The sequence below is a fragment of the Aquarana catesbeiana genome, linkage group LG12, assembly GCF_042186555.1.
Source record: "Aquarana catesbeiana isolate 2022-GZ linkage group LG12, ASM4218655v1, whole genome shotgun sequence".
NCBI classification, from domain to species: domain Eukaryota; kingdom Metazoa; phylum Chordata; class Amphibia; order Anura; family Ranidae; genus Aquarana; species Aquarana catesbeiana.
The window spans coordinates 231,239,567-231,267,317 of record NC_133335.1 but is presented as its reverse complement, the minus strand read 5'-3'; the positions used below and the strand labels follow the sequence as shown (position 1 = coordinate 231,267,317).

At 44.9% G+C, this 27,751-nt stretch overlaps 1 protein-coding gene across 1 annotated transcript in view; it reads left to right on the top strand.

The window, feature by feature from the left end:
- The first annotated feature begins 555 nt into the window (after positions 1 to 555).
- Positions 556 to 27,751, top strand: part of COG1 (component of oligomeric golgi complex 1) — a 32,236-nt gene continuing 5,040 nt past the window's right edge. The window contains exons 1-13 of the mRNA XM_073606899.1: positions 556 to 921; positions 3,878 to 4,110; positions 5,902 to 6,083; positions 7,433 to 7,603; positions 9,933 to 10,089; positions 10,875 to 11,085; positions 13,813 to 14,598; positions 16,381 to 16,527; positions 17,056 to 17,217; positions 19,616 to 19,743; positions 19,823 to 19,931; positions 24,324 to 24,433; positions 26,137 to 26,194. Coding sequence (XP_073463000.1) covers positions 625 to 921; positions 3,878 to 4,110; positions 5,902 to 6,083; positions 7,433 to 7,603; positions 9,933 to 10,089; positions 10,875 to 11,085; positions 13,813 to 14,598; positions 16,381 to 16,527; positions 17,056 to 17,217; positions 19,616 to 19,743; positions 19,823 to 19,931; positions 24,324 to 24,433; positions 26,137 to 26,194 — 2,751 coding nt within the window. The 5' untranslated portion in view covers positions 556 to 624. The remainder of the gene's footprint in view (positions 922 to 3,877; positions 4,111 to 5,901; positions 6,084 to 7,432; positions 7,604 to 9,932; positions 10,090 to 10,874; positions 11,086 to 13,812; positions 14,599 to 16,380; positions 16,528 to 17,055; positions 17,218 to 19,615; positions 19,744 to 19,822; positions 19,932 to 24,323; positions 24,434 to 26,136; positions 26,195 to 27,751) is intronic.

Sequence of the window (27,751 nt, the reverse complement as noted above, 5' to 3'; positions counted from 1 at the left end):
GGCAGGATCATTATGGTACATGGAAGGAAGGATCAATATGGAAGGCAGGAAGGAAGGGTCACTCTGGTAAATGGAAGGAAAAAAGGATCACTATGATCCATGGAAGACAGGATCATTATGGTACATGGAACTTCTGATGTGATGAGGTGGCTCTGATATGATGATGGGGGGGGGGTGTTAAAGGGTGTAGACATTTTGAAATTAGAATAATTATTATTATATATTATGGCTTTTATATGAACATTTGTTGATACTGTGTGAATTCTTACAACATTACACTGGATAGTTTTCAATAAATAAAAAAACTTTCACTCTCCTTGATGGTGAGAACCTTGGTATGTTTTTTTTATAGGGGTGAGTTCCTCTTTAAGACTTAGAGTGGCTTTGTTGGTAGGTGACAGCTTCATCACATCACATGACCTTCTATCGGAGTCACGTGACCCATAACAATGACATTTGCCTGGCCACGTGGCACACCCTATCACGTGACATCGAAGGTCACCCGAGAACTACACTTCCCATGATGCCCCGCGCTCCTCTTTCCATACACCCTCCCGCATCTCTCGGCGCACAGCCTGCCGGGATCGGTAGTCCGCTCGCTTGTTCCGGGCTGAGCTGTCAGACATGGCGGCGGGGAGGCTGAGTGAGATGCGGGACCCGGGGACTCTGTTCGAGGCGCACAGCGCGGAGGAGATCCGGGCTCTGGAGAAGAAGGTGCGGGCGGAGATCGAGCAGAAGAAGGAGGAGCTCCGGCAGATGGTGGGGGAGAGGTACCGGGATCTGATCGAGGCGGCCGACACCATCGGCGAGATGAGGAGGAGCGCCGAGCAAGTGCTGGGGGCGGTCCGGGGCCTGGAGACCTACTGCGGGGGGCTGAGGGCCAAACCGGGGCCCCTACAGAGAGACAGGAGAGGAGCCCAGGTGAGGAGAGCTGTGTGTAGAGAGGAGAGCTGTGTGTAGAGAGGAGAGGAGAGCTGTGTGTGTGGAGAGGAGAGCTGTGTGTGTGTGGAGAGGAGAGCTGTTTGTAGAGAGGAGAGGAGAGCTGTGTGTGTGGAGAGGAGAGCTGTGTGTGGAGAGGAGAGCTGTGTGTGTGTAGAGAGGAGAGGAGAGCTGTGTGTAGAGAGGAGAGGAGAGCTGTGTGTAGAGAGGAGAGGAGAGCTGTGTGTGTGTAGAGAGGAGAGCTGTGTGTAGAGAGGAGAGCTGTGTGTAGAGAGGAGAGCTGTGTGTAGAGAGGAGAGGAGAGCTGTGTGTGTGTAGAGAGGAGAGGAGAGCTGTGTGTGTGTAGAGAGGAGAGGAGAGCTGTGTGTGTGTAGAGAGGAGAGGAGAGCTGTGTGTGTGTGTAGAGAGGAGAAGAGAGCTGTGTGTGTACGGAGGAGAGGTGAGGAGAGCTCTGGGTGTGTTCAGATTAGAGGAGAGCTGTGTGTGTACGGAGGAGAGGTGAGGAGAGCTGTGTGTGTAGAGAGGAGAGGTGAGGAGAGCTGTGTGTGTGTAGAGAAGAGAGGAGAGCTGTGTGTGTGTAGAGAAGAGAGGAGAGCTGTGTGCGTGTGGAGAAGAGAGGAGAGCTGTGTGCGTGTAGAGAAGAGAGGAGAGCTGTGTGCGTGTAGAGAAGAGAGGAGAGCTGTGTGCGTGTAGAGAAGAGAGGAGAGCTGTGTGCGTGTAGAGAAGAGAGGAGAGCTGTGTGCGTGTAGAGAAGAGAGGAGAGCTGTGTGCGTGTAGAGAAGAGAGGAGAGCTGTGTGCGTGTAGAGAAGAGAGGAGAGCTGTGTGCGTGTAGAGAAGAGAGGAGAGCTGTGTGCGTGTAGAGAAGAGAGGAGAGCTGTGTGCGTGTAGAGAAGAGAGGAGAGCTGTGTGCGTGTAGAGAAGAGAGGAGAGCTGTGTGCGTGTAGAGAAGAGAGGAGAGCTGTGTGCGTGTAGAGAAGAGAGGAGAGCTGTGTGCGTGTAGAGAAGAGAGGAGAGCTGTGTGCGTGTAGAGAAGAGAGGAGAGCTGTGTGCGTGTAGAGAAGAGAGGAGAGCTGTGTGCGTGTAGAGAAGAGAGGAGAGCTGTGTGCGTGTAGAGAAGAGAGGAGAGCTGTGTGCGTGTAGAGAAGAGAGGAGAGCTGTGTGCGTGTAGAGAAGAGAGGAGAGCTGTGTGCGTGTAGAGAAGAGAGGAGAGCTGTGTGCGTGTAGAGAAGAGAGGAGAGCTGTGTGCGTGTAGAGAAGAGAGGAGAGCTGTGTGCGTGTAGAGAAGAGAGGAGAGCTGTGTGCGTGTAGAGAAGAGAGGAGAGCTGTGTGCGTGTAGAGAAGAGAGGAGAGCTGTGTGCGTGTAGAGAAGAGAGGAGAGCTGTGTGCGTGTAGAGAAGAGAGGAGAGCTGTGTGCGTGTAGAGAAGAGAGGAGAGCTGTGTGCGTGTAGAGAAGAGAGGAGAGCTGTGTGCGTGTAGAGAGGAGAGGAGAGCTGTGTGTGTACGGAGGAGAGGTGAGGAGAGCTGTGTGTGTGTAGAGAGGAGAGGAGAGCTCTGGGTGTGTTCAGATTAGAGGAGAGCTGTGTGTGTACGGAGGAGAGGAGAGGAGAGGAGAGGAGAGCTGTGTGTTTGTAGAGAGGAGAGCTGTGTTTGTAGAGAGGAGAGCTGTGTGTGTAGAGAGGAGAGGTGAGGAGAGCTCTGGGTGTGTTCAGATTAGAGGAGAGCTGTGTGTGTGGAGAGGAGAGTTTGCGCCCTTCTCTGACTCTCTTCTCCTCTTCCAGTCACAGGAGAGCTGTGTGTGTGGAGAGGAGAGCTGTGTGTGGAGAGGAGAGCTGTGTGTGTGTAGAGAGGAGAGGAGAGCTGTGTGTAGAGAGGAGAGGAGAGCTGTGTGTAGAGAGGAGAGGAGAGCTGTGTGTGTGTAGAGAGGAGAGCTGTGTGTAGAGAGGAGAGCTGTGTGTAGAGAGGAGAGGAGAGCTGTGTGTGTGTAGAGAGGAGAGGAGAGCTGTGTGTGTGTAGAGAGGAGAGGAGAGCTGTGTGTGTGTAGAGAGGAGAGGAGAGCTGTGTGTGTGTGTAGAGAGGAGAAGAGAGCTGTGTGTGTACGGAGGAGAGGTGAGGAGAGCTCTGGGTGTGTTCAGATTAGAGGAGAGCTGTGTGTGTACGGAGGAGAGGTGAGGAGAGCTGTGTGTGTAGAGAGGAGAGGTGAGGAGAGCTGTGTGTGTGTAGAGAAGAGAGGAGAGCTGTGTGTGTGTAGAGAAGAGAGGAGAGCTGTGTGCGTGTGGAGAAGAGAGGAGAGCTGTGTGCGTGTAGAGAAGAGAGGAGAGCTGTGTGCGTGTAGAGAAGAGAGGAGAGCTGTGTGCGTGTAGAGAAGAGAGGAGAGCTGTGTGCGTGTAGAGAAGAGAGGAGAGCTGTGTGCGTGTAGAGAAGAGAGGAGAGCTGTGTGCGTGTAGAGAAGAGAGGAGAGCTGTGTGCGTGTAGAGAAGAGAGGAGAGCTGTGTGCGTGTAGAGAAGAGAGGAGAGCTGTGTGCGTGTAGAGAAGAGAGGAGAGCTGTGTGCGTGTAGAGAAGAGAGGAGAGCTGTGTGCGTGTAGAGAAGAGAGGAGAGCTGTGTGCGTGTAGAGAAGAGAGGAGAGCTGTGTGCGTGTAGAGAGGAGAGGAGAGCTGTGTGTGTACGGAGGAGAGGTGAGGAGAGCTGTGTGTGTGTAGAGAGGAGAGGAGAGCTCTGGGTGTGTTCAGATTAGAGGAGAGCTGTGTGTGTACGGAGGAGAGGAGAGGAGAGGAGAGCTGTGTGTTTGTAGAGAGGAGAGCTGTGTTTGTAGAGAGGAGAGCTGTGTGTGTAGAGAGGAGAGGTGAGGAGAGCTCTGGGTGTGTTCAGATTAGAGGAGAGCTGTGTGTGTGGAGAGGAGAGTTTGCGCCCTTCTCTGACTCTCTTCTCCTCTTCCAGTCACAGGAGAGGTTCTATTGTATGGCGTCTCAGATCAAGCTTCTATTGGAGATCCCGGAGAAGATCTGGAGCTCTATGGAGTCCTCTCAGTATTTACACGCCACTCAGCTCTACCTGCTGTGCTGCCACCTTCACTCCCTCCTCCAGCTGGACTCCTCCACCTCCCGCTACAGCCCGGTCCTGGCACGCTTCCCCATCCTCATCCGCCAAGTCGCTGCCGCCGGCACCTTCCGGTAATCACCAACCTCTCAGCACTGCTGGAAAATCCCGGAGCTCTCCAGCAATGCTTCCAAATAGCAGCACTGGGGTCGTGTCTGAAGCCCCCCCCCGATACCCCCCGCTACTCCTTCCTTTGTTCTGTTGCTGCAAAGTTCCCCGAAGTTCTAGGACTGGGGGGTCAGTATGTCACCATCTCCCATGATGCACTGCTCTGGCCTCTGGTACCAGCGAAGGCAAAAATATAAGCAGATTAAACTTCGGCTTTAACCCCTTCCATTCCGGACACTCTCCCTCCTTCCTGCCCAGACCAATTTTCAGCTTTCAGCGCTGTCACACTTTGAATGACAATTGTGCGGTCATACTACACCGTACACATAGGACATTTTACTATTTTCTTCCCGCAGATAGAGCTTTTTTTGGTGGTATTTAATCACCTCTGGGGGGGGGGTATTTATTTTTTGGTTAAAAAAAAAACAAAAGACCAAAAATTTTGAAAATAAAGAAATTATTTTTCTTCATTTCTATTATTACATTTTAAAAATAAGTAATTTTTTTCCTCCTTCACTGATGTGTGCTGATTAGGGGGCAGTGATCAGGAGGCACAGATAGGCTGCAGTGTTGGGAAGGCACTGATAGTCTGCACTGATGAGGAGGCACAGATAGGCTGCACTGATGAGGAGGCACAGATAGGCTGCACTGATGAGGAGGCACAGATAGGCTGCACTGATGAGGAGGCACAGATAGGCTGCACTGATGAGGAGGCACAGATAGGCTGCACTGATGAGGAGGCACAGATAGGCTGCACTGATGAGGAGGCACAGATAGGCTGCACTGATGAGGAGGCACAGATAGGCTGCACTGATGAGGAGGCACAGATAGGCTGCACTGATGAGGAGGCACAGATAGGCTGCACTGATGAGGAGGCACAGATAGGCTGCACTGATGAGGAGGCACAGATAGGCTGCACTGATGAGGAGGCACAGATAGGCTGCACTGATGAGGAGGCACAGATAGGCTGCACTGATGAGGAGGCACAGATAGGCTGCACTGATGAGGAGGCACAGATAGGCTGCACTGATGAGGAGGCACAGATAGGCTGCACTGATGGGCTGCACTGTTCAGGAGGCACTGATAGGCTGCACTGACGAGAAGGCACTGATCAGGAGGCACTGATAGGCTGCACTGACGAGAAGGCACTGATCAGGAGGCACTGATAGGCTGCACTGACGAGAAGGCACTGATCAGGAGGCATTGATGGGCTGCACTGTTCAGGAGGCACTGATAGGCTGCACTGATGAGAAGGCACTGATAGGCTGCACTGATGAGAAGGCACTGATAGGCTGCACTGTTCAGGAGGCACTGATAGGCTGCACTGTTCAGGAGGCACTGATGGGCTGCACTGTTCAGGAGGCACTGATAGGCTGCACTGTTCAGGAGGCACTGATGGGCTGCACTGACGAGACGGCACTGACGGGGCGGCGCTAATGAGGAAGCACTGATAAGCTGCACTGATGGGCACCGTTGACTCTGCAATGATGGGCACTAATGCGATGGCTCTAATAGGCTGCATTGATAGGAGGCACTGAGGAGGAGGCACTGATGGGCACTAATGAAATGGCACTGATAGGCGGCACTCATGGGCACTGATAGGCCACTGTGATTCCATGGGTATAATCCCAGAACGAGAGATCCGTGCTGTAGCCATCTTTCGCCCATATCGCAGGTCTCAAGTGATTAATAATTATATTTAGGAAATGATGTGAATTCCCTCAGATTTTCATCGTCATTCTTCTTCTTCTCTCCAGCTCCACCATCCTGCAGGAGAGCAAGGCACTTCTGAAGTGTCCGTCGGCGTCTGACCAAGCCGTCACAGAGGCCCTGTGTTCCATCATGCTGCTGGAGGACAGCTCCCCCCGACAAGCCCTGGCCGATTTTCTGCTGGCGAGGAAGGCCGGGATCCAGCAGCTGCTCAACCAACCTCATCACGGTGAGTCGGGTCCCCCTTGTCGTAGAGACTGAAAGAGATCGCTGCGTGCAACGGCTGAGTGTAGCGTGTTTAATTGAGCATAACTCCACATTTAATAACCCTTTAACCCCCCCCCCCCCCCCCGGTGAACCTCATAAGACGTCCTTGACTTTCAGTTGTTATACCAGGATGATGCCTGCAGCAATTTACTTTCATGTAAAAGCCATCCTAACGGCTAATTAGCTGCTGGATTGTCTTAACAGGCAGCAGGAGGGGATATCTTCCCCCCACCTACTGTTCACCAGCACCTCTCCAGGGCTCCCCCATACAATTTTGCAGTACTGCTTGATAATCCTAGAGATTGCCCCTGGCCATCTAACTGGTCCTGTGAGGCTGGAAGCAAAGTCATGGCGTAAACACTTCCATTTCTTGTTCTGGAAAACATGAGATAAATGTTTTTTATTTATTTTTTTCTTCTGATCTGATGCTTTCCAGGGTAGAGGAGAGATCTGGGGGAATATAATAAATACATTAATTAATAAATTAAAAAAACAAAACATATATATATATATATATATATATATATATATATATATATATATATATATATATATATATATATATATATATATATATGTGTGTGTGTATATATATATATATATATATATATATATATATATATATATATATATATATTTTATTAATTAATATATATATTTGTTAATACAAATAATAGATATAATTATAATTTTTTTTTTTTTTTTTATACTTTTTTTTTTTTTTTCATATAGAATTGTATTATATTTGTCTTGAATTTATCGGCCATTATCTGAAAAATGTATCCCTTTAAATACTTTGTATGTTTTCACACTGGTCCATTGCGCTTTTGTTGTGGTGTTAAAAATCCTGCTTACTGCATTTTTAGTCAGTAAAAAAAAAACAAAAAAAAAACGCACCTCCCTGTTGAAATGCAAGGAAAACGCAGCAAGAAGGCACCCATGTTACGTTTTTGATGTAGTTTTTGAGTCACATGACCTATGAAAAACACACGATAAGTACAGTAAAATCATGTGCGTTTTTGGCACCTTTTTCTCTTATCGGCAAAATGGCGATATGTTTTAGCGACCGAAATTTTGGTGCATCTCTAAAATTTTAGTATGTATGTGTATGTGTGTGTGTGTGTGTGTGTGTGTGTGTGTGTGTGTATATATATATATATATATATATATATATATATATAATTTTTTTTTATTTATTATAACATACAGTACTGTATACTAGGTTGGTTTTGTTACATGTGATTCGTCATCCATTGCTCTGGTGATGCAGAATTTGAATTAACCCTTTTGTGTCTTCTGCTTGGGTTTCAGGCTCCAGTATAAAGTCTCAGGTGTGTTCTCTGGTGGAGCTGCTGGCGAATACGCTGTACCAGGCTCACGCCCTCTTTTACACCGCGCCGGACGATGTGCCGCCTAACCCTTCTCTGAATTGCGGGCTCTTATTCTCTATGTTAGAGACGGTCACCGCTCAGCAGGGAGGAGGTAAAATTCCACTATTTCCAAATGTCACATCGAGGCTTTGGTTAGCGAAGTGTCTTATGCCCCGCTCACTCCTGTTTTGTTTTAGGCGCCCTGCTTTATAGACGTGTGCGTTTCGTTCCGAATTGAAATTCGGACACGTTTTTTTGTAATTCGGATGTATCCGAATTACAATAGTTATGAATTTTAAACTAATCCGAAATAACGAATCAAAATTTTCTGATGAAATTTCAAGTAGTTCTCTAATTCAAATTCGAATAGTTTCCTAATTGAATTTGAATTTCCAAAGAGAATAAAATGGAATAGAAAAATAAAGGAATATAATCGAAAATAATATAATAGAAAATAAAAGAATAGACTATATAAGAGTCAAACAGAACAGAATGCAAAATAAAAAAAAAAAAATAGAATAAGAAAATAATGGAATAGAATAAAAAATAGAGTAAAATAGAATATAATTATCTTCTGAAATTGGAATTTCAAATAGAATACATTTGAATAGAATAGAAAATAACATAAAATAAAAGAAAATAACAGAATATAAAAGAATAGAATAGACAATAGAAAAGAATAGAACAGAAATAAATTAACAATCTCACCGTTTTCCAAAATTGGAATTTCAAGTAGAATAAATTTGAATATAATAAAAAAACAATAGAATGGAATAGAAAGAATATAACTAACAAAATTTGAATTTCAAATAGAATTAATTTGATTTGGAATACCGTAAACAGATTTAAACACATTAAACGAATTTAACTAAACAAATTTATGTAAATAACGAAACAAAGCAATTTTTTTTTTTATTCTGCACATGTCTACTGCTTTACAAAAAGTCCTGCATGCTGCATCTTTAATGCTCTATCATCAAAACTCCTATTTTATAGAGCCCAATGGTAACGCATGATAAAATGCAATACATCAAAGAAACGCGCTGCACAGATGTGAACTGGCGCTTAAAGTGGACCTTTACATTCTGTGTGTACTTGTCTATATTTCTTTTGGGTCCAGTCACGTGATCCTGCAGCCCCAGGCTAACCTGTGTCAGTGATCATCTTCTGCAGGGGAGAGGAGGGAGCACCGACAACGGCTGGGCCATGGGAGCCTATGGGTGACATTGCGGCTCCCAGAATCCAGAGACTTTGTCTTGCGTGGCTGGTCATAGCCGCCTCCTCTTCTGGGAGTGTTACCTCTCCCCTCCTCCTACCTACCCTGCCCAGACTGTAAAAGTCATTTGTGTACTATTTGCCTATTTTTAATCCGCTTTTGTCTGGTCATATGATCCCACAGCTCTGACTCCCCTGTGTCGGTTAGCAGCTGCTGCAGGGGAGAGGAGGGAGTGTCGACAACGACTGGACTATGGAAGCCTATGGGTGACATCACAGCTCCCAGAACCCAGAGACGCTGTTGAGCTTTGCTGGTCATATCCTTCTCCTCTTCTGGGAGCGTCCCCCCCACCTATCCTACCCAGAATAAAAAGGTGTGCGTACTAGCCTATTTTTATTCCACTCCGGCCTGGTCACGTGACCCAGCAGCTCCGGCTCAGGGAGTTACCTACAAGGGCTGGGCCATGGGAGCCTATGGGTGACCTCATGGCACCCAAAATCTAGAGAACTCGTCGAGCGCTTCTTGTTCTGGAGCTGTGGGATCACGTGACCGTTGTCTGTGCTCACTCCTCTCCCCTGCAGCAGCTGCTCACTGACTCAAGGAAGCCGGAGCTGCAGCATCATATGACCAGAGCGGATAAAAAAAGGGGAAGTAAATTAGGTAAGATATATATATATATATATATATATATATATATATATATATATATATATATATATATATATATATATATATATATATATATTTTACAGTCTGGGCAGGATAGGTATGGGGGGGAGCATTCCCAGATTCCCAGAAGATGTGAAGGCTATGATTGGCAATGCACAACAGCCATTGTCGGTGCTCCCTCTTCCCTGCAGCAGCTGCTTGCTGACACGGGGAGCCGGAGCTGCAGGATCGCGTAACCGGACCGGAAAAAAATAGACAAGTACACAGATCCCTTTTTTTAAAAATGTATTTATTTTTTTATTTTTAATTTATTTTTATATACGGGATAGTTTTTAGAATAGTTATAATTTGGCTTTTCTTCCCCCCTTTTTTTTTTAAATTTTCTCAGATTTTTTTTTTTTTTTACCTGCAGTCTCTCTTTAATTTAGTGAAGCTGGTGGTGGTCGTTTCCTCCTAATATGGATATGGCTCTTTGTCTCTATCATGCCTTTTGTACTTTGTTGTCCCCGGCCCAGCAGCAGAGTTGTGTAACTTTTGTGTTCTTGTGTTGTTTCAGGGAAAGGAATTAAAGTTTTAAGAGAGGAGATGAAATCCGTCAGCTGGTCTAAGCACCTTCCGCACTCCGTCATGGATTTCCAGCCCACCCTGAGGACGTTGGCTCATCCCATCAACCAGGACTACCTGAGGGAGACTCTCCAGCAGTGGATCAGCATGTGAGATCCCGAGCAAAGCGCAATTCCTGTTTTTATCTGAGGAATTAACTAAAGTTTTTGGTGCCGCTATCATGGGGCAAGGAGCTAGTGCAAGTGGCGTATGCCACATTAACAGAGCAGATAGACCTTGTTTAACCGGTTCCCACCCGGCCTATAGCCAGATGACGCCGGCGGGAACCTCTCATCGATCCGGGCCGACATCATAAGACATCCTCCCGGATTGAAGTACTTCTTACCGCATCCACATTTGACATGTCATTTTTTTTGGGGGGGGGGGAGCAGCGGGTGCCTGGTTTTGAAAGGTACCCAGCTCCCACTTCCGCTCCGGTCCACCTAGGCGACGCCTCCTCTCCCCCTAGGTGGCCCCTCCCTCCCTTCAATCTTATTGGACACGTCACAGGTCCCAGAAGATTGCACAGCCATTCACGACGCGCAGTGCGCACCCGGGTGTAAATCCGCAAGCTGTCAGTCGGGTGCCCACAGTAGTAATGCCAGTGCCACGGAGAGGCGCAAAGCTTTGGGGCTTTCGCTGGACCGTGCTACACTTTTTTTAAACACAGAACCGGGTGGAACTCCACTTTAAGTGATCGTGACAGTTTTTAATCCTAGAAAATTGCCACAGACCTCCACCAGGTGAGACCTGACCTACAGGATGTGAGCTGTCAGTAGACAACTCACATTTCCCTTCTCTGCTTGTGCAGTGATTACACCACATGAGCAGAGCCTGCATAGCCCCTCTCTGGCACAGCGGGACCCTGAAATCCTGTATCTTTTTGGTTTTCTAGGTGCAATGAGGATATAAAGTCGGGTATCTCGGCTCTGCTGGTCTATGTGACAAGTCTGAAGGGTCTGGCGGGTATCAGAGACGCCGTTTGGGAGCTGCTGACCAGCGAGTCAATGAGCCAGAACTGGGACATCGTCTGCCAGCGTCTGCTGGATCGCCCGTTCCGCTTCTGGGAGGATCTGATGCAGCGTCTCTTCCTGGATAGACTGCAGGTTGGTGATATCTCTGCTCGTTATACAGCCAGATTCTGCACAATGACAATTATTGCAAAAAAAAATCCAAAAGCAAAGAGACGGCTGCTGGGTACCGCCATCTTGGTTGTGATTTCAGCAGCCCCAGCAGACTCCGAAGTGACATTCAAGTGACACTCTGTAGCAGCCATTTTCACCAGGGTTCCTCCAGAGGTTGTTAGGAGTTCCTAGAACTGTGGTTAATTGCCCTCCCCTTTGATTATGCCCAAATAGTTCCAGGGCCAGCACCACTTATCCGAGTCAAAGGCATGACACCAATGATCATTAGTAGAGGCATTCTGACCACCAAGGAAGGGCTTTCTTCTGATCACCAGTGTAAGGAACATTCTTCCCACTGATCACCAATGTAAGGAACATTCTTCTCACTGATCACCAATGTAAGGAACATTCTTCTCACTGATCACCAATGTAAGGAACATTCTTCTCACTGATCACCAATGTAAGGGACATTCTTCTCACTGATCACCAATGTAAGGAACATTCTTCCCACTGATCACCAATGTAAGGAACATTCTTCTCACTGATCACCAATGTAAGGGACATTCTTCTCACTGATCACCAATGTAAGGAACATTCTTCTCACTGATCACCAATGTAAGGAACATTCTTCTCACTGATCACCAATGTAAGGAACATTCTTCTCACTGATCACCAATGTAAGGAACATTCTTCTCACTGATCACCAAAGTAAGGAACATTCTTCTCACTGATCACCAATGTAAGGAACATTCTTCTCACTGATCACCAATGTAAGGAACATTCTTCCCACTGATCACCAATGTAAGGAACATTCTTCCCTCTGATCACCAATGTAAGGGACATTCTTCTCACTGATCACCAATGTAAGGAACATTCTTCTCACTGATCACCAATGTAAGGAACATTCTTCTCACTGATCACCAATGTAAGGAACATTCTTCTCACTGATCACCAATGTAAGGAACATTCTTCCCACTGATCACCAATGTAAGGAACATTCTTCTCACTGATCACCAATGTAAGGAACATTCTTCCCACTGATCACCAATGTAAGGAACATTCTTCTCACTGATCACCAATGTAAGGAACATTCTTCTCACTGATCACCAATGTAAGGAACATTCTTCCCACTGATCACCAATGTAAGGAGCATTTTTTCCTACTGACCCCCTGATGAATTTGTTTTAGCAGAGCGTCTCCTAGACCTAAAATTGTTTCAAGGGTTCCTCTATGGTAGAAAGGCTGCTTTATAGTATTCCCCTTCACTCCTCCCCAGCAGCTACACACTAGAGAGGAATCAATACCCTTTTTTTTTTTTTTTTTCCGATACCAATTACCGATATCTACCGCAGCTGTTTTGTTTACACTTCAGCTGTCAGAAATCGTACAAAGCATTGAAAAGTTTTTTTTACAAATCTTTTTTTTTTTTTTTTTTAAATGTGTAATGTGTAAATATAAGTTAAAAGTGTAAAAATGTTAACGAACAAAGCAAAGAAAAAAAAGTTTTAACTATTAATAGTTTATAAAATAGAATTGAACAAAAAAAAAATTCAGCAGAAAAATAATAGTTAAATGGAGAAGGAGAATAAAGAGTTAATTAAGGCTGATTAGAGTAAATTGGGTGTTATTGAACCAAACGGACTAAGACTGGGATGCCATTAAAGTTCATGTAAAGGCAGGCGTCCCAATACTTTCGGTATTATAGTGTATGTGGTTGAGCTACTATTGTACACTATTGAAAGAACTTGGAGCTTTAAAGGAAATTTGTCAGAGAACCCTCTGCTCCGCATACTAAGGGCTTGACCTTTTGACTTAGGGACTTAGTCCAGCCCCCCACCACGCGATATCCTATGAGAGGGCACCTTGTACTGGACAAGGGGGATGGCAGGTTAATGGTGCGTGGGCCAAAAGTCAAATAATGATTACAAAGTGAATCCAGGATCGGCGAGGCACCAAGTAAGGTTTTTTGGTTAATGGAGGAAATGACGAGTAGTTTGTGTATGGCAGGACTGAGTGTGTCTAAACTCCAATGTATTTTTTTTAAACCTGTTTTTTTTTTTTTTTTTTTACTTATTGTCACCATAGTGACACTGTACTACTCTGGGGGGGGGGAAATGATCAGGGATTGTTTAAAAATATTTTTACACCGATTGCATGTACAATGATCACTGTAAAAGAAATAATTTTAACCATCTTGAATGGCTTTCATAAATCATTGTTTACTAATATGAGTGGCTGCAGCTATCACATGGTACAGGGCTTTGCAGGGATAAGAAACTGAGAGATCATTCCCTCTGTACAGAGCCCTGTGTTGATTGTTGACACAGGTCTCTGAGCTGTGATTGGGCACAGCTGCTCAGCAGGCCTCAGCCTTGAATCATTGGCTCAGACCTGCTGACAGGAGAAGGGGTGCACCCTAAACCCAGAAGCAGGCAGTGGCGTACGGGTATGTCGCTTTGCCTGTGCGGGCTGCCTGTCCGCGGTACATTGCTTGCGGGCGGTCCGCAAGTGCTTAATGTCCGGTCTGTGTGACAGTCACGGCTCTCTCCATAGAAACAGAGGAGAAGTGAGTGTAGACACAGAGAATTGGAAGTGTGTTATTCTCAGCATTATATATCTGAATGGCAAGCTGCAGTCCTTAAAAGCAAAAAGTTTACCCGTTTTACACTGAAAGGGTTAATGAGATATTTTACTTCTTGTCCTTATTAGACTTTGATGAAAGAAGGCCTGGAATCCATCTCTAATGACTCCATACAGCTGCTCCAGTCTTCTCTGCAGGAGCTTGAAGTCAATACGGAATCCATGAAACACGTCCAGTGTGAGGGTAACATCTGCTCCTTCTTGTGGTCGGAGAACCAGAACGACCTGCCACCCGACGCAGCCTGGGTCAACGTGGGGAGCCGCAGCGCCCACTGCCGGAGCGGCCTGTCTCTGAAGGCCCAGGCTGTCACTCCATGCATCCTCACCTTCTGCCAAGCTCTGGACTCCAAACTCAAGGTCAAGCTGGAGGACCTCTTCTCCTACCTGCCGCAGGAGGCGTCCGAGCAGCAGAGAAAACCTGCGATCGCTGGACTGAAACTGTCGGCCTTTGATCGGTATGGAGACGCCAACACCGTGCAGGAGATGCTGAGCCAGCTTTGCCTGACTTGTATGCAGCACATACAGGACTCCATCAAGGCACAGCTGCAAGTGGCGGCCGAGGCGGGACCGACCGATCAGAGCCACGGCCTGTCCAGCTCTAAACTCTCCACCGTGCTTTTCCTGGCCAGGCTCTGCCAGTCGCTGGGTGAACTGTGCCCGCACCTGAAGCAGTGCATTCTGGGTAAATCTGGTAGCCTAGACATTAGTATAAGGGAGCCCAGGTCTGCAAAGAAGATGAGCAAGGGCAAAGTGGCCGATAAACCTCACATTCTCTGCAAGTGGCAAGAGCTGAAGGACAAGCTCATCCGACAGTCCCTGGAGGCTTATTCCATCTGGCGCTCGGCTGTGGTTCAGGTATGTCTGTCTCAGATATACAGTTGTACTCATAAGTTTACATACCCTGGCAGAATTTATGATTTCTTGGCCATTTTTCAGAGAATATGAATAATACCACAAAAACATTTCTTTCACTCATGGTTAGTGTTTGGCTGAAGCCATTTATTATCAATCAACTGTGTTTACTCTTTTTAAATCATAATGGCAACAGAAACCACCCAAATGACCCTGATCAAAAGTTTACATACCCTGGTGATTTTGGCCTGATAACATGCACACAAGTTGACACAAAGGGGTTTGAATGGCTAGTAAAGGTAATCATCCTCTCCTGTGATCTGTTGGTTTGTAATTAGCGTGTGTGTATAAAAGGTCAATGAGTTTCTAGACTCCTAACAGACCCTTGCATCTTTCATCCAGTGCTGCACTGACGTTTCTGGATTCTGAGTCATGGGGAAAGCAAAATAATTGTCAAAGGATCTGCGGGAAAAGGTAGTTGAACTGTATAAAACAGGAAAGGGATATAAAAATATATCCAAGGAATTGAGAATGCCAATCAGCAGTGTTCAAACTCTAATCAAGAAATGGAAAATGAGGGGTTCTGTTGAAACCAAACCACGGTCAGGTAGACCAACTAAAATTTCAGCCACAACTGCCAGGAAAATAGTTTGGGATGCAAAGAAAACCCCACAAATAACTTCAGGTGGAATACAGGACTCTCTGAAAACATGTGGTGTGGCTGTTTCAAGATGCACAATAAGGAGGCACTTGAAGAAAGATGGGCTGCATGGTCGAGTCACCAGAAGAAAGCCATTACTACGCAAATGCCACAAAGTATCCGCTTACAATACGCCAAACAGCACAGAGACAAGCCTCAAACCTTCTGGCACAAAGTCATTTGTAGCGATGAGACCAAAATTGAGCTTTTTGGCCACAACCATAAACACTACGTTTGGAGAGGAGTCAACAAGGCCTATGATGAAAGGTCCACCATTCCTACTGTGAAACACAGAGGTGGATCGCTGATGTTTTGGGGATGTGTGAGCTACAAAGGCACAGGAAATTTGAATGCAGTATGTTATCAAAAAAATACGGGAGGAACATTTGCATTCATCAGCCAGGAAGCTGCACATGGGACGTACTTGGACATTCCAACATGACAATGATCCATAACACAAGGCCAAGTCGACCTGTCATTGGCTACAGCAGAATAAAGTGAAGGTTCTGGAGTGGCCATCTCAGTCTCCTGACCTCAATATCATTGAGCCACTCTGGGGAGATCTCAAAACGTGCTGTTCATGCAAGACAGCCCAAGAATTTCCAGGAACTGGAGGCTTTTTACCAAGAGGAATGGGCAGCTTTACCATCTGAGAAGATAAAGAGCCCCATCCACAAATACCACAAAAGACTTCAAGCTGTTATTGATGTTAAAGGGGGCAATACACGGTATTAAGAACTGGGGTATGTAAACTTTTTATCAGGGTCATTTGGGTAGTTTCTGTCATTATGATTTAAAAAGAGTAAACACAGTTAATTGATAATACATGACTTCAGCCAAACACTAACCATGAGTGAAAGAAAAGTTTTTGTGTTATCATTCATATTCTCTGAAAAATGGCCAAAAAATCATAAATTCTGCCAGGGTATGTAAACTTATGAGCACAACTGTATTGCCCTCGCATGCTGACCCTCGTTGTGACTTGCACGTTGACCCTCGTTGTGACCTGCGCGCTGACCCTTGTTGTAAATGAGTTGGCTTTGATTATGCTTTTTTTTTTTCCCTCCTAAATGTTTATTTTGCAGCACGTGATCCGTTCCTTCTCACAGACCCTTCTGCTCAATGCCGCTGGTTCAGCTCTCGTTACCGCCACTCACTGGGATGAGATAGAAATCCAAGAGGAGACAGAGGCAGGGAGCAGCGTGACCTCAAAAATCTTTCTGCCAGGGCAGGTGAGCGAGTCCTTTTATTATTCAATGACTCTACAGCAGACTTGGTGGCCCTGTAAGGTATAAGGATTCTGGAGGGAGCTAGGGGCAGATGTAGGGTCCCTGAAGGGGGCTGGGGTGGGTGGGGGGGTCTCTCCAGGAGGCTGATGGCTTATTGAAGGGGCAAAATAGGAGACTTGAGGGCACTGCTGGAGGTGGCAGGTCTTGAGACTCTATGGGGGCATTATGGAGGACTGGAGGCTCTGCAGCCAACTAGGGGGCACTGCATGGATGGAGGGGCTGTGGGTCTCTCCAGGAGGCTGGGGCTTTTACAGGGGGCAATATAGGAGACTGGAGGGCACTGCTGGAGTTGGTGGGTCCTGTGAGACACACTGGCATTACTATGGGGGGCTGAAGGCTCTACAACAGAAATTTCCAGTGGTCACAATAGAAGCTTTAGATCCATACACAATACGTCTTGACTTCTTATGTACAATGTAGATGGTCCGATTTACATGAAGTCCGCTTTGACGTGTCTGTTCTTGTCCGTAGTGTTCCTGGTATGTCCAGTCACTCCTATTCAGCCTGTGCCAAGCAGTGAACCGCGTAGGAGGCCACACCATTCCCAAAGTCACCCTGCAAGAGTTACTGAGAACCTGTCTGGAGGAAGTGATCAGTACCTACGAGAAGCTTTGCCAGGAAAGCACTGGAAAGGTACGGCATGCAGATTTGTAGAGCCGATGATTGAGAAAACCAATGTATATTTAAACTGAACTCCAAACAGATACAAAAGTTACCTATAGCAACCAGCTGTAATGGGATTTCCCCCTTCCCTCTTTATCCAAAATGAAAGGAAATGCGTTGGCTTTAGATATTTGAAATTTTCAGAAGTAAGGCATATCAAGATATTTTGGGTAGGGCAGGTACCATCTGTCCATCACATGATAGCAATGGACTTTAGAAGATACCGTATCCACTTAAAATAGGTAAAAAAAAAAAAATAGTATTTGTGGCACTAACTCAATAGCTAGGAATAATTCGCACAGTGCATATTAGAAAGGATAAAAAAAATATTTTAAATTCACATTCATAAATGCAAAAATCCAAAATTCATATAAGTGTAAAAAAACAAAATCTTCAATGTAAACAAGACATGTAAAAAGTGCAGTGAATCCAGTGCAGGAAAAGGCATCACATTCTCCTCCACCATCCGTAATCCCCAGCCTCTCACCTCAGATAAAGACCCCAATGGGTCCAATTAAATTACAAGGTTCCTCTCCAATTCACAATCTTCTCCTTGGAATATCAAATACGGCTCTCCTCACACATGACGATGTCTTCAAACAGATCCTCTGCAGATTCCATTGTGGGGGTGATATCGGTGAAAGACGTTGTAGCAGAGACGTTGTAGCAAGCTTTCCTTTCCTGTGAGACCGGGAACCACACTGTGACTAACAAAACCACAAAGAAGCACCGACGACAAAACACTTCTAGCACCTCTCCAGCCTTCTAGCCCACCTATTTTTTGTGGGGACACATTTCTTTACGTTGGCTACCACTCTGAAACACTTTTAGGATTTGTTGTGGTTTGCGCATCAGTCATATATTTATTCACCATTAAGCTCTCCCTCCTCACAGCTAATCCACATACACATCCCATAATACTTTTCTCCCAAGGCAGACAGACACTCCAGAACAATGGGATGCAGGCACTTAACAAACACATAGCAACCCCCATCCCACCTCAAACCATCCAGCAATGGTCTCTGACGAAAGGTGGATTTTATCTTAATATATTCTTGAGGGTTATTTTTCAGAAATATTAATGTCCCAAGTGAAAGAGCCCCTTCATTCCTTCAACACAAACCACATATATATAAGACCCTGGATAACGGGTAAAAGGAAATGCTGAGTCCGGTGTGGTTGTACGGTGAGTCTGATTTAGTGCAGACCCGACTGGGGTTCTCGGTCACCCTGTGCCCCTCATAGACACAGGGTGACTTACACATAGGAGGGGTCGGGGGAGCTGGACAAGGCGTTTCAAGAGCTCTCCAAGGTAAGCTGGGTTCCACAAGCCCCCCGCCCAAAGTGACTCCTGTCACAATATTCACTTCATGACCAGCAACGTACCCGTATGTGACAGACTCCTGACACCCTGACTGGGTATCTCCGCCAAGAAGCTGCTTCCCAAGTTCTGGAACACAAATCTGGCTATAGTTACCCCAAGAACTAGGCAATGCCAGTTCTGGAGCAAACCAGAATAAGAACTGTTCATTGAACAAACTCACACAGAATATGTACCCCACAGGAGGACAGTCCCCCTCCTGATCATATTACCCTAACCATACAAACTGTACAATGGAATATAATTTAACATAAGCTAATTAACTAGACACCTGGACAATCAGAGATCTCATTGCAGGTCGGACTTGCCAGCATCGAGCTCACAAAATACAATACACATAATTACAAATATAAACACATCCCCACAGTAGTTTTCTAGCAGACAATAGGTGTGTTAATTAGCACAAATAACAATGGGTAAAAGACCCTTAGGAGGCACATTAGACATTTTACCAAACAATTGGGGATTATATTGTGTTTTCGTGCATTAGAAAAAAATTAATTTTTTTACAAAAAAAGTTGTTTTTGAAAAACTGCTACGCAAATATTGTGTGACATAAAAAATTGCAACACCCACAAATTTATTCTTTAGCGCCTCTGCTTTATAATTATATATATATATATTTTGGGGTTCTAAGAAAATTACTGATTGTTGCATGTAAACAAAAAGTGTCAGAAATGGCCTGGTCTTAGGCCTCTTTCACACTTGTGCGTCTTGGGACTGCAAAGTCGCGTGACAAGTCGTACCCCATGATTTCCAGTGAGTACCATTCATATCTGTGCGACTTCAAAGTAGTCCCTGCACTTCTTTGGCCGACTTTGATGCGACTTGAGCTCCATTTACACAGGCAATGCTTCAAGTTGCGTGGCAAAGTCGCATGACTTTTCGGTCATACAAGTGTGAAAGGGGCCTTTAAAGTGAATATAATATGTGAAGACCGTGGTATGATTTTGCTTCTTTTTTTTTTTTTTTTTTTTTCCTCTGTAGCAGAAGCACGGCTCCGCACTCACACAGGCCCGGGCCCTGCAACTCCTCTTTGACCTGCGGTACATCTGCCTCATTCTCGGCTCTCGCTCTGAAGACGGTTTGACCAGTAAGAACAAGCCGGACCCGAGGTAGGACCGGTACAGAGGATGTCACCCCTGATGTCCATATCGGACGCCTCTGCCAATTGTTCTGTGTATTTTGTTTCAGAGTTCAGAAAGTCGCAGACCAGTTGGAGAGCTGCATTGACCCGTTCGATCTGGATGTGTTCACACCGCACCTTAACACCAACCTCAACCGGCTGGCGCAGAGAACCTCTGTAGGTTGATTGCAGAACGGTTGGGAGATATTAGATTAAAACTTGGAGAGGCAAGGCCTGCACTAGTAGCCACTTGGATCCCTGTTACTTTACACAATGCCTAATACAGTGGCCACACTTAGAGGAGGGGTCGAGCATAGAGATGTAGAGGAGTAGATTGCAGAGTGTAGTCAGAGGCGGCTCTCTAATTAGGCGAAATAGGCGGTGGCCTCAGGCCTCGCAGTCATAGGGGCCTCGCACAGCTGGATTGTTTACCTAATTAGAGAGCCGCCTCATTCAGCAGAAGAGATCTCCGTCCCGAGTCCCCTCGCCCTGCTACAGGGAGAGATAACAGGCTGCGAGTGAGATGTGTGATCGGAGCTCACAGACATCTCCGGATCACTGACAGGGAGAGAGAGCCGCTCAGTAGAGCTCTGACAGATCTCCCCCCTCCCCCTGCTGCCCGCACAGCCAGACAGAAGAGGAGAGAGAGCTTCTGCTCCTCCTCCTCCCGCCCTCTCCTCCTGTGTCTGCCCCGCCCACTCTCCTCGGCAGTGTTCTGCCTAAGAGAAGAGGATGTGTGGGCGGGAAGATTCAAGCTGAAGCCCAGCAAAGAGAAAAGGACAAGGGGAGTCTGATCCATCCATCCATCCATCCATCCATCCATTCATCCATCCAGTCCCTCCTGCCTCCCAGTGAGTACACTGATGTAGGGAATGCTCTTCCTTCCCTTCTTCCTCCATTCCCCTCTCTTTCTTTCCATTCTTTTTGTCTCTTTCTTTCTCTTTCCTTCATTCTTTCCCCATCCCCCTCTCCTTTCTTTCTTTCTTTCTTTCTTTCTTTCTTTCTTTCTTTCTTTCTTTCTTTCTTTTCTTTCTTTTCTTTCTTTCTTTCTTTTCTTTCTTTTCTTTCTTTCTTTCTTTCTTTTCTTTCTTTTCTTTCTTTCTTTCTCCATCCCCCTCTCTTTCTTTCTTTCTTCCTTTATTTCCATTCTTTTTGTCATTCTTTCTTTTTCTCTTTCCTTCCTTCTTCCTCCATCCCCCTCTCTTTCTTTCTTTCTTTCTTTCTTTCTTTCTTTCTTTCTTTCTTTCCTTCCATCTGTCTTTCTGTCTTTCTTTCTTTCTTTCGTTCTTTCTTTCCTTCCATCTGTCTTTCTTTCTCTTTCTTTCCTGTCCATCTTTCTTTTTTTTTCTTTCTCTTTCTTTCCTGTCCATCTTTCTTTCTTTCTTTCTTTCTTTCTTTCTTTCTTTCTTTCTTTCTTTCTTTCTTTCTTTCTTTCCTTCTTTCTTTCCTTCCATCTGTCTTTCTTTCTTTCTTTCCTTCTTTCTTTCCTTCCATCTGTCTTTCTTTCTTTCTTTCTTTCTTTCTTTCTTTCTTTCTTTCTTTCTTTCTTTCTTTCTTTCTTTCTTTCTTTCTTTCTTTCTTTCTTTCTTTCTTTCTTTCTTTCTTTCTTTCTTTCCTTCTTTCTTTCCTTCCATCTTTCTTTCCTTCCATCTTTCTTTCTTTCTTTCTTTCTTTCTTTCTTTCTTTCTTTCTTTCTTTCTTTCCTTCTTTCTTTCCTTCCATCTGTCTTTCTTTCTTTCTTTCTTTCTTTCTTTCTTTCCTTCCATCTTTCTTTCCTTCCATCTTTCTTTCTTTCTTTCTTTCTTTCTTTCTTTCTTTCTTTCTTTCTTTCTTTCCTTCTTTCTTTCCTTCCATCTGTCTTTCTTTCTTTCTTTCTTTCCTTCTTTCTTTCCTTCCATCTGTCTTTCTTTCTTTCTTTCTTTCTTTCTTTCTTTCCTTCTTTCTTTCCTTCCATCTGTCTTTCTTTCTTTCTTTCTTTCTTTCCTTCCATCTTTCTTTCCTTCCATCTTTCTTTCTTTCTTTCTTTCCTTCTTTCTTTCTTTCCTTCTTTCTTTCCTTCCATCTGTCTTTCTTTCTTTCTTTCTTTCTTTCTTTCTTTCTTTCTTTCTTTCCTTCTTTCTTTCCTTCCATCTGTCTTTCTTTCTTTCTTTCTTTCTTTCTTTCTTTCTTTCTTTCTTTCTTTCTTTCCTTCCATCTTTCTTTCTTTCCTTCTTTCTTTCTTTCTTTCTTTCTTTCTTTCTTTCTTTCCTTCTTTCTTTCCTTCTTTCTTTCCTTCCATCTTTCTTTCTTTCTTTCTTTCTTTCTTTCTTTCTTTCTTTCTTTCTTTCTTTCTTTCTTTCTTTCTTTCTTTCTTTCTTTCTTTCTTTCTTTCTTTCTTTCTTTCTTTCTTTCTTTCTTTCTTTCTTTCTTTCTTTCTTTCTTTCTTTCTTTCTTTCTTTCTTTCTTTCTTTCTTTCTCTTCTTTCTCTTCTTTTTTTTTTTTCTTTCTCTTTCTTACTCTCCTAATACAGTTCATAATACAGTGGGGCCTCATGTCTAAGTTTTGCCTAAGGCCTCACAAAGTCTAGAGCCGCCTCTGAGTGTAGTACACGGGTCTCCAGGAGGAGTAGATTGCAGAGTGTAGTACACGGGTCTCCAGGAGGAGTAGATTGCAGAGTGTAGTACACGGGTCTCCAGGAGGAGTAGATTGCAGAGTGTAGTACACAGGTTTCCAGGAGGTGTAGATTGCAGAGTGTAGTACATGGGTCTCCAGGAGGAGTAGATTGCAGAGTGTAGTACCTGGGCCTCCAGTAGGAGGAGTAGATTGCAGAGTGTAGTACATGGGCCTCCAGTAGGAGGAGTAGATTGCAGAGTGTAGTACATGGGCCTCCAGAAGGAGTAGATTGCAGTGTGTATTACATGGGTCTCCAGTAGGAGGAGTAGATTGCAGTGTGTAGTACATGGGTCTCCAGTAGGAGGAGTAGATTGGAGAGTGTAGTACATGGGCCTCCAGTAGGAGGAGTAGATTGCAGAGTGTAGTACATGGGTCTCCAGGAGGAGTAGATTGCAGAGTGTAGTACACGGGTCTCCAGGAGGAGTAGATTGCAGAGTGTAGTACACGGGTCTCCAGGAGGAGTAGATTGCAGAGTGTAGTACACGGGTTTCCAGGAGGTGTAGATTGCAGAGTGTAGTACATGGGTCTCCAAGAGGAGTAGATTGCAGAGTGTAGTACATGGGCCTCCAGTAGGAGGAGTAGATTGCAGAGTGTAGTACATGGGCCTCCAGGAGGAGTAGATTGCAGAGTGTAGTACATGGGTCTCCAGGAGGAGTAGTTTGCAGAGTGTAGTACATGGGTCTCTAGTTGGAGGAGTAGATTGCAGAGTGTAGTACATGGGTCTCTAGTTGGAGGAGTAGATTGCAGAGTGTAGTACATGGGTCTCTAGTTGGAGGAGTAGATTGCAGAGTGTAGTACATGGGTCTCTAGTTGGAGGAGTAGATTGCAGCGTGTAGTACATGGGTCTCTAGTTGGAGGAGTAGATTGCAGAGTGTAGTACATGGGTCTCTAGTTGGAGGAGTAGATTGCAGAGTGTAGTACACGGGTCTCCAGGAGGAGTAGATTGCAGAGTGTAGTACATGGGTCTCCAGGAGGAGTAGATTGCAGAGTGTAGTACACGGGTTTCCAGGAGGTGTAGATTGCAGAGTGTAGTACATGGGTCTCCAGGAGGAGTAGATTGCAGAGTGTAGTACATGGGCCTCCAGTAGGAGGAGTAGATTGCAGAGTGTAGTACATGGGCCTCCAGGAGGAGTAGATTGCAGAGTGTAGTACATGGGTCTCCAGGAGGAGTAGTTTGCAGAGTGTAGTACATGGGTCTCTAGTTGGAGGAGTAGATTGCAGAGTGTAGTACATGGGTCTCTAGTTGGAGGAGTAGATTGCAGAGTGTAGTACATGGGTCTCTAGTTGGAGGAGTAGATTGCAGAGTGTAGTACATGGGTCTCTAGTTGGAGGAGTAGATTGCAGCGTGTAGTACATGGGTCTCTAGTTGGAGGAGTAGATTGCAGAGTGTAGTACATGGGTCTCTAGTTGGAGGAGTAGATTGCAGAGTGTAGTACATGGGTCTCTAGTTGGAGGAGTAGATTGCAGAGTGTAGTACATGGGTCTCCAGGAGGAGTGAATTGCAGCATGTAGTACATGGGTCTCCAGTTGGAGGTGTAGATTGCAGCGTGTAGTATATGGGTCTCTAGGAGGAGTAGATTGCAGAGTGTAGTACATGGGTCTCCAGTTGGAGGTGTAGATTGCAGAGTGTAGTACATGGGTCACTAGTTGGAGGAGTAGATTGCAGAGTGCAGTACATGGGCCTCCAGTTGGAGGTGTAGTACATGGGTCTCCAGTTGGAGGTGTAGTACATGGGTCTCCAGGAGGAGTAGATTGCGGAGTGCCATGGTCTTTGTCCTCTGGGTTGTATCTGACCATCTGTTGTCCCAGATATCTCTTGGCCATATCTGACCCGCTCTTTGGGTTTTTACACTTGAACTTGCAGACTGATCACAGATTTCTAACCACACATTAAACAATCGCTTTATTCACCTGCAGGTCCTGTTTGGGCTTCTAATGGGAGCAGAGAGCCAATTTTCCGGCAGGGGCTCCACGCTGGGCATCCAGGAAGCCCACAACGTCCTTCCACTAGCCTCCAGCCAGATACGGTAACCTCCTTCACTGACACAACAAGCACCATCAATCCCTGACCCTCAAATGTCTTCAGGAATGTAGCAGGTTAGGGTTGGCCTGATCTTTAAAGTCCAGAAAGTTTTCTTATGCTCCATAAAAGGGAGGTGTTCTGTAGTCCACAAAGAGAACTGGGAACAATGTTATAGATAACAGTCAGCATGGGCAAAGAGCACAGGAAGTTGCCAGTTGAAAAGATTTCAGTTTAGGATCAACAAGTAGTTCAATGACCAAAATCTTGAGGGTTACTACTAAGCAGGAAATCAGCAGAGCTGGGGGTTTCTCCTGAGACGAGGATCAGCAGAGCTGGGGGTTTCTAGTGAGCGGGGGATCAGCAAAGCTGGGGGCTACTACTGAGTGGGGAGATCAGCTGAGCTGGGGGTTACTACTGAGTGGGGAGATCAGCTGAGCTGGGGGTTACTACTGAGTGGGGAGATCAGCTGAGCTGGGGGTTACTACTGAGTGGGGGATCGGCAGAGCTGAGGGTTACTACTGACTGGTGATGGGCAGAGCTGGAGGTTACTACTGAGTGGGGGGATCGACTGAGCTGGGGGTTACTACTGCGTGGGGAATCGGCTGAGCGGAGGGTTACTACTGAGAGGGGGGGGGATCGGCTGAGCTGAGGGTTACTACTGAGCGGGAGATGGGCAGAGCTGGGGGTAATAGTGAGCGGGGTATCTGCTGAACGAGGAAACTAGTGAGCTGGGGATCTGCTGACCTGGGGGGTTCTACTGGGCCCCTTTTAAAACTAAAAGAAAATCAACACACACAGGGCATTTTCCAAGCTTTATTAAAGCTTCAAAAAAACAATCACCGAAGCATCAAAAACGCATGGTGAAGTGGTTGGCGCTTTAATGTGTGACCAAAAGCTTGAGAGTTACTACTAAGCTGGAGATCAGCAGAGCTGGGGGTTTCTCCTGAGACGGGGATCAGCAGAGCTGGGGGTATTTAGTGAGCAGGGGATCAGCAAAGCTGGGGGCTACTATTGAGTGGGGGATCAACTGAGTTGGGGGATCAGCTGAGCTGGGGGTTACTATTGAGTGGGGGATCGGCTGAGCTGAGGGTTACTACTGAGCGAGAGTTGGGCAGAGCTGGGGGTACTAGTGAGTGGGGAATCAGCAGAGCTGGGGGTACTAGTGAGCTGGGGATCTGCTGACCCGGTGGGGGGGGGGTTCTACTAGGCCCCTTTTTAAAGCTAATAGAAAAATAAACACACACAGGGCATTTTCCAAGCTTTATTAAAGCTTCAAAAAAACAATCACCGAAGCATCAAAAACACATCGTGAAGCGGTTGGGCGCTTTAATGTGTCTTCAAGTTGAAGAAATGAAATGAGCCGTTTATGGCCATGCTTGCTGCTCTATTACAGTCGGAGATCCACACTGATCAGCCATAATATTATGACCACCTACCATGATATTTATTTCTGCGTTCCCCCACCCCCCACCCTCTGCACATGCGCAGAGCTTCGGATCCCGGGCGAGCCTTGCAGCACGGGCTTTCCTGTGCATGCGCAAAGACGGGAAGCCCCCAAACCTTCGCTATCTTTGCACATGTGCAGGAAAAAGGGGGCTCTGCCAGGACTGAGAAGGGCGGAGCCCCCCCGAGAGACTGACCTGAAGGTCCACTTTATTTCCAGCTTAGAATTCCTAATTTTTTTATTTTTTTTTTCCTCTCTTTAAGGTTCGGGCTGCTCCCTCTCAGCATGTCCAGCTCCCGAAAGACGAAGGTGAAAATGCAGGTAAGTGACGAATATTAATGGAACCGATTTTATAGAAGTCGTCACATTCGGCTAAAATTGAACCTCATGCAGATCTATAAAAAAAAAAAATAAAACCCCAATTATTAGCAGTTGGGTATTCATTATAAAAATATATTTGCTCATGCCGATCGTTTTGAGTCTTTGGATTGTTTTTGACGTGAGAGCTTTTCAGTCATAGGCTGGGGGGGGGGGGTTAGGTGACCAGAGTTATTGCTTAACTACTTCAGCCCCGGAAGGTTTTACCCCCCCCCCCCCCCCTCTTAATGACCAGGCACATTTTTTTGTGATGCGGCACAATTGTGCGGTCGTGCGACCTTGTACCCAAATAGAATTGACGTCCTCCCCGTCCCCGTCCCCCCCCCCACACACAAATACAGCTTTCTTTTGGTGGTATTTGATCACTTCTGTGGTTTTTGTTTTTTGCGCTATAAACAAAAACAAAGATAGACGCTGATTGCCGCCATTACTAGTAAAAAAAAAAAAAATTTATAATAAAAATGCCATAAATATATCCCCTATTTCGTAGACGCGATAACTTTTGCACAAACCAATCCAATATACACTTATTGCTTTTTTTTTTTTTGTTTGTTTTTTTTTTTTTACACCAAAAATATATACAATAATACATATTGGCCTAAACTGATAAAAAAAAAAAAAAAAAAAAAAAAAAAAAATTTTTAAAGGTTTTTTTTTTTGGATATTTATTATAGCAAAAAGTAAAAAATATTGTTTTTTTCAAAATTGTCGGCCTTTTTTTGTTATAGCGCAAAAAATAAAATTGCAGAGGTGATCAAATACCACCAAAAGAAGTAAAAAAACAAAAAAAAACAAAAAAAAACAAATTAGTAATAAAAATGCCATAAATCTCTCCCCTATTTTGTAGACGCTATAACTTTTGCGCAAACCCATCAATATACACTTATTGGGATTTTTTTTTTTTTCTCTATAAAAAAAAAATATTTAATTTGCTCTATAATAAATATAATATCTATATTATCTATATATATATATATATATATATATATATATATATATATATATATATATATATTATAGAAAAAATTAAATATATTTTTTGATAGATAGATAGATAGATATATCTATATCTATCTATCTACAAAAAATATATTTAATTTTTTCTATACTAAATATAATATCTATAAATATATAGATAGATATATCTATCTATTTATATTTATTATAGATAATATAGATATTATATTTATTATAGAAAAAATTATATATATATATATCATTTTTTTTTTTTTTTTTTTCCAAAATGGTTGCTTTTTTTTTTTTTTGTTTATAGCGCAAAAAATAAAAACTGCAGAGGTGATCAAACACCACCAAAAAAAAGCTCTATTTGTGGGGGGGAAAAAAAGAAAATCAATTTTGTTTGGGTTCAATGTCGCATGACCGCGCAATTGTCAGTTAAAGCGACGCAGTGCCGTATCGCCAAAAAAATGTCCTGGTCATGAAGGGGGAAATTCTTCTGGTCTTTAAGTGGGTAATTCATCTTAATAGAGAATATTTCAA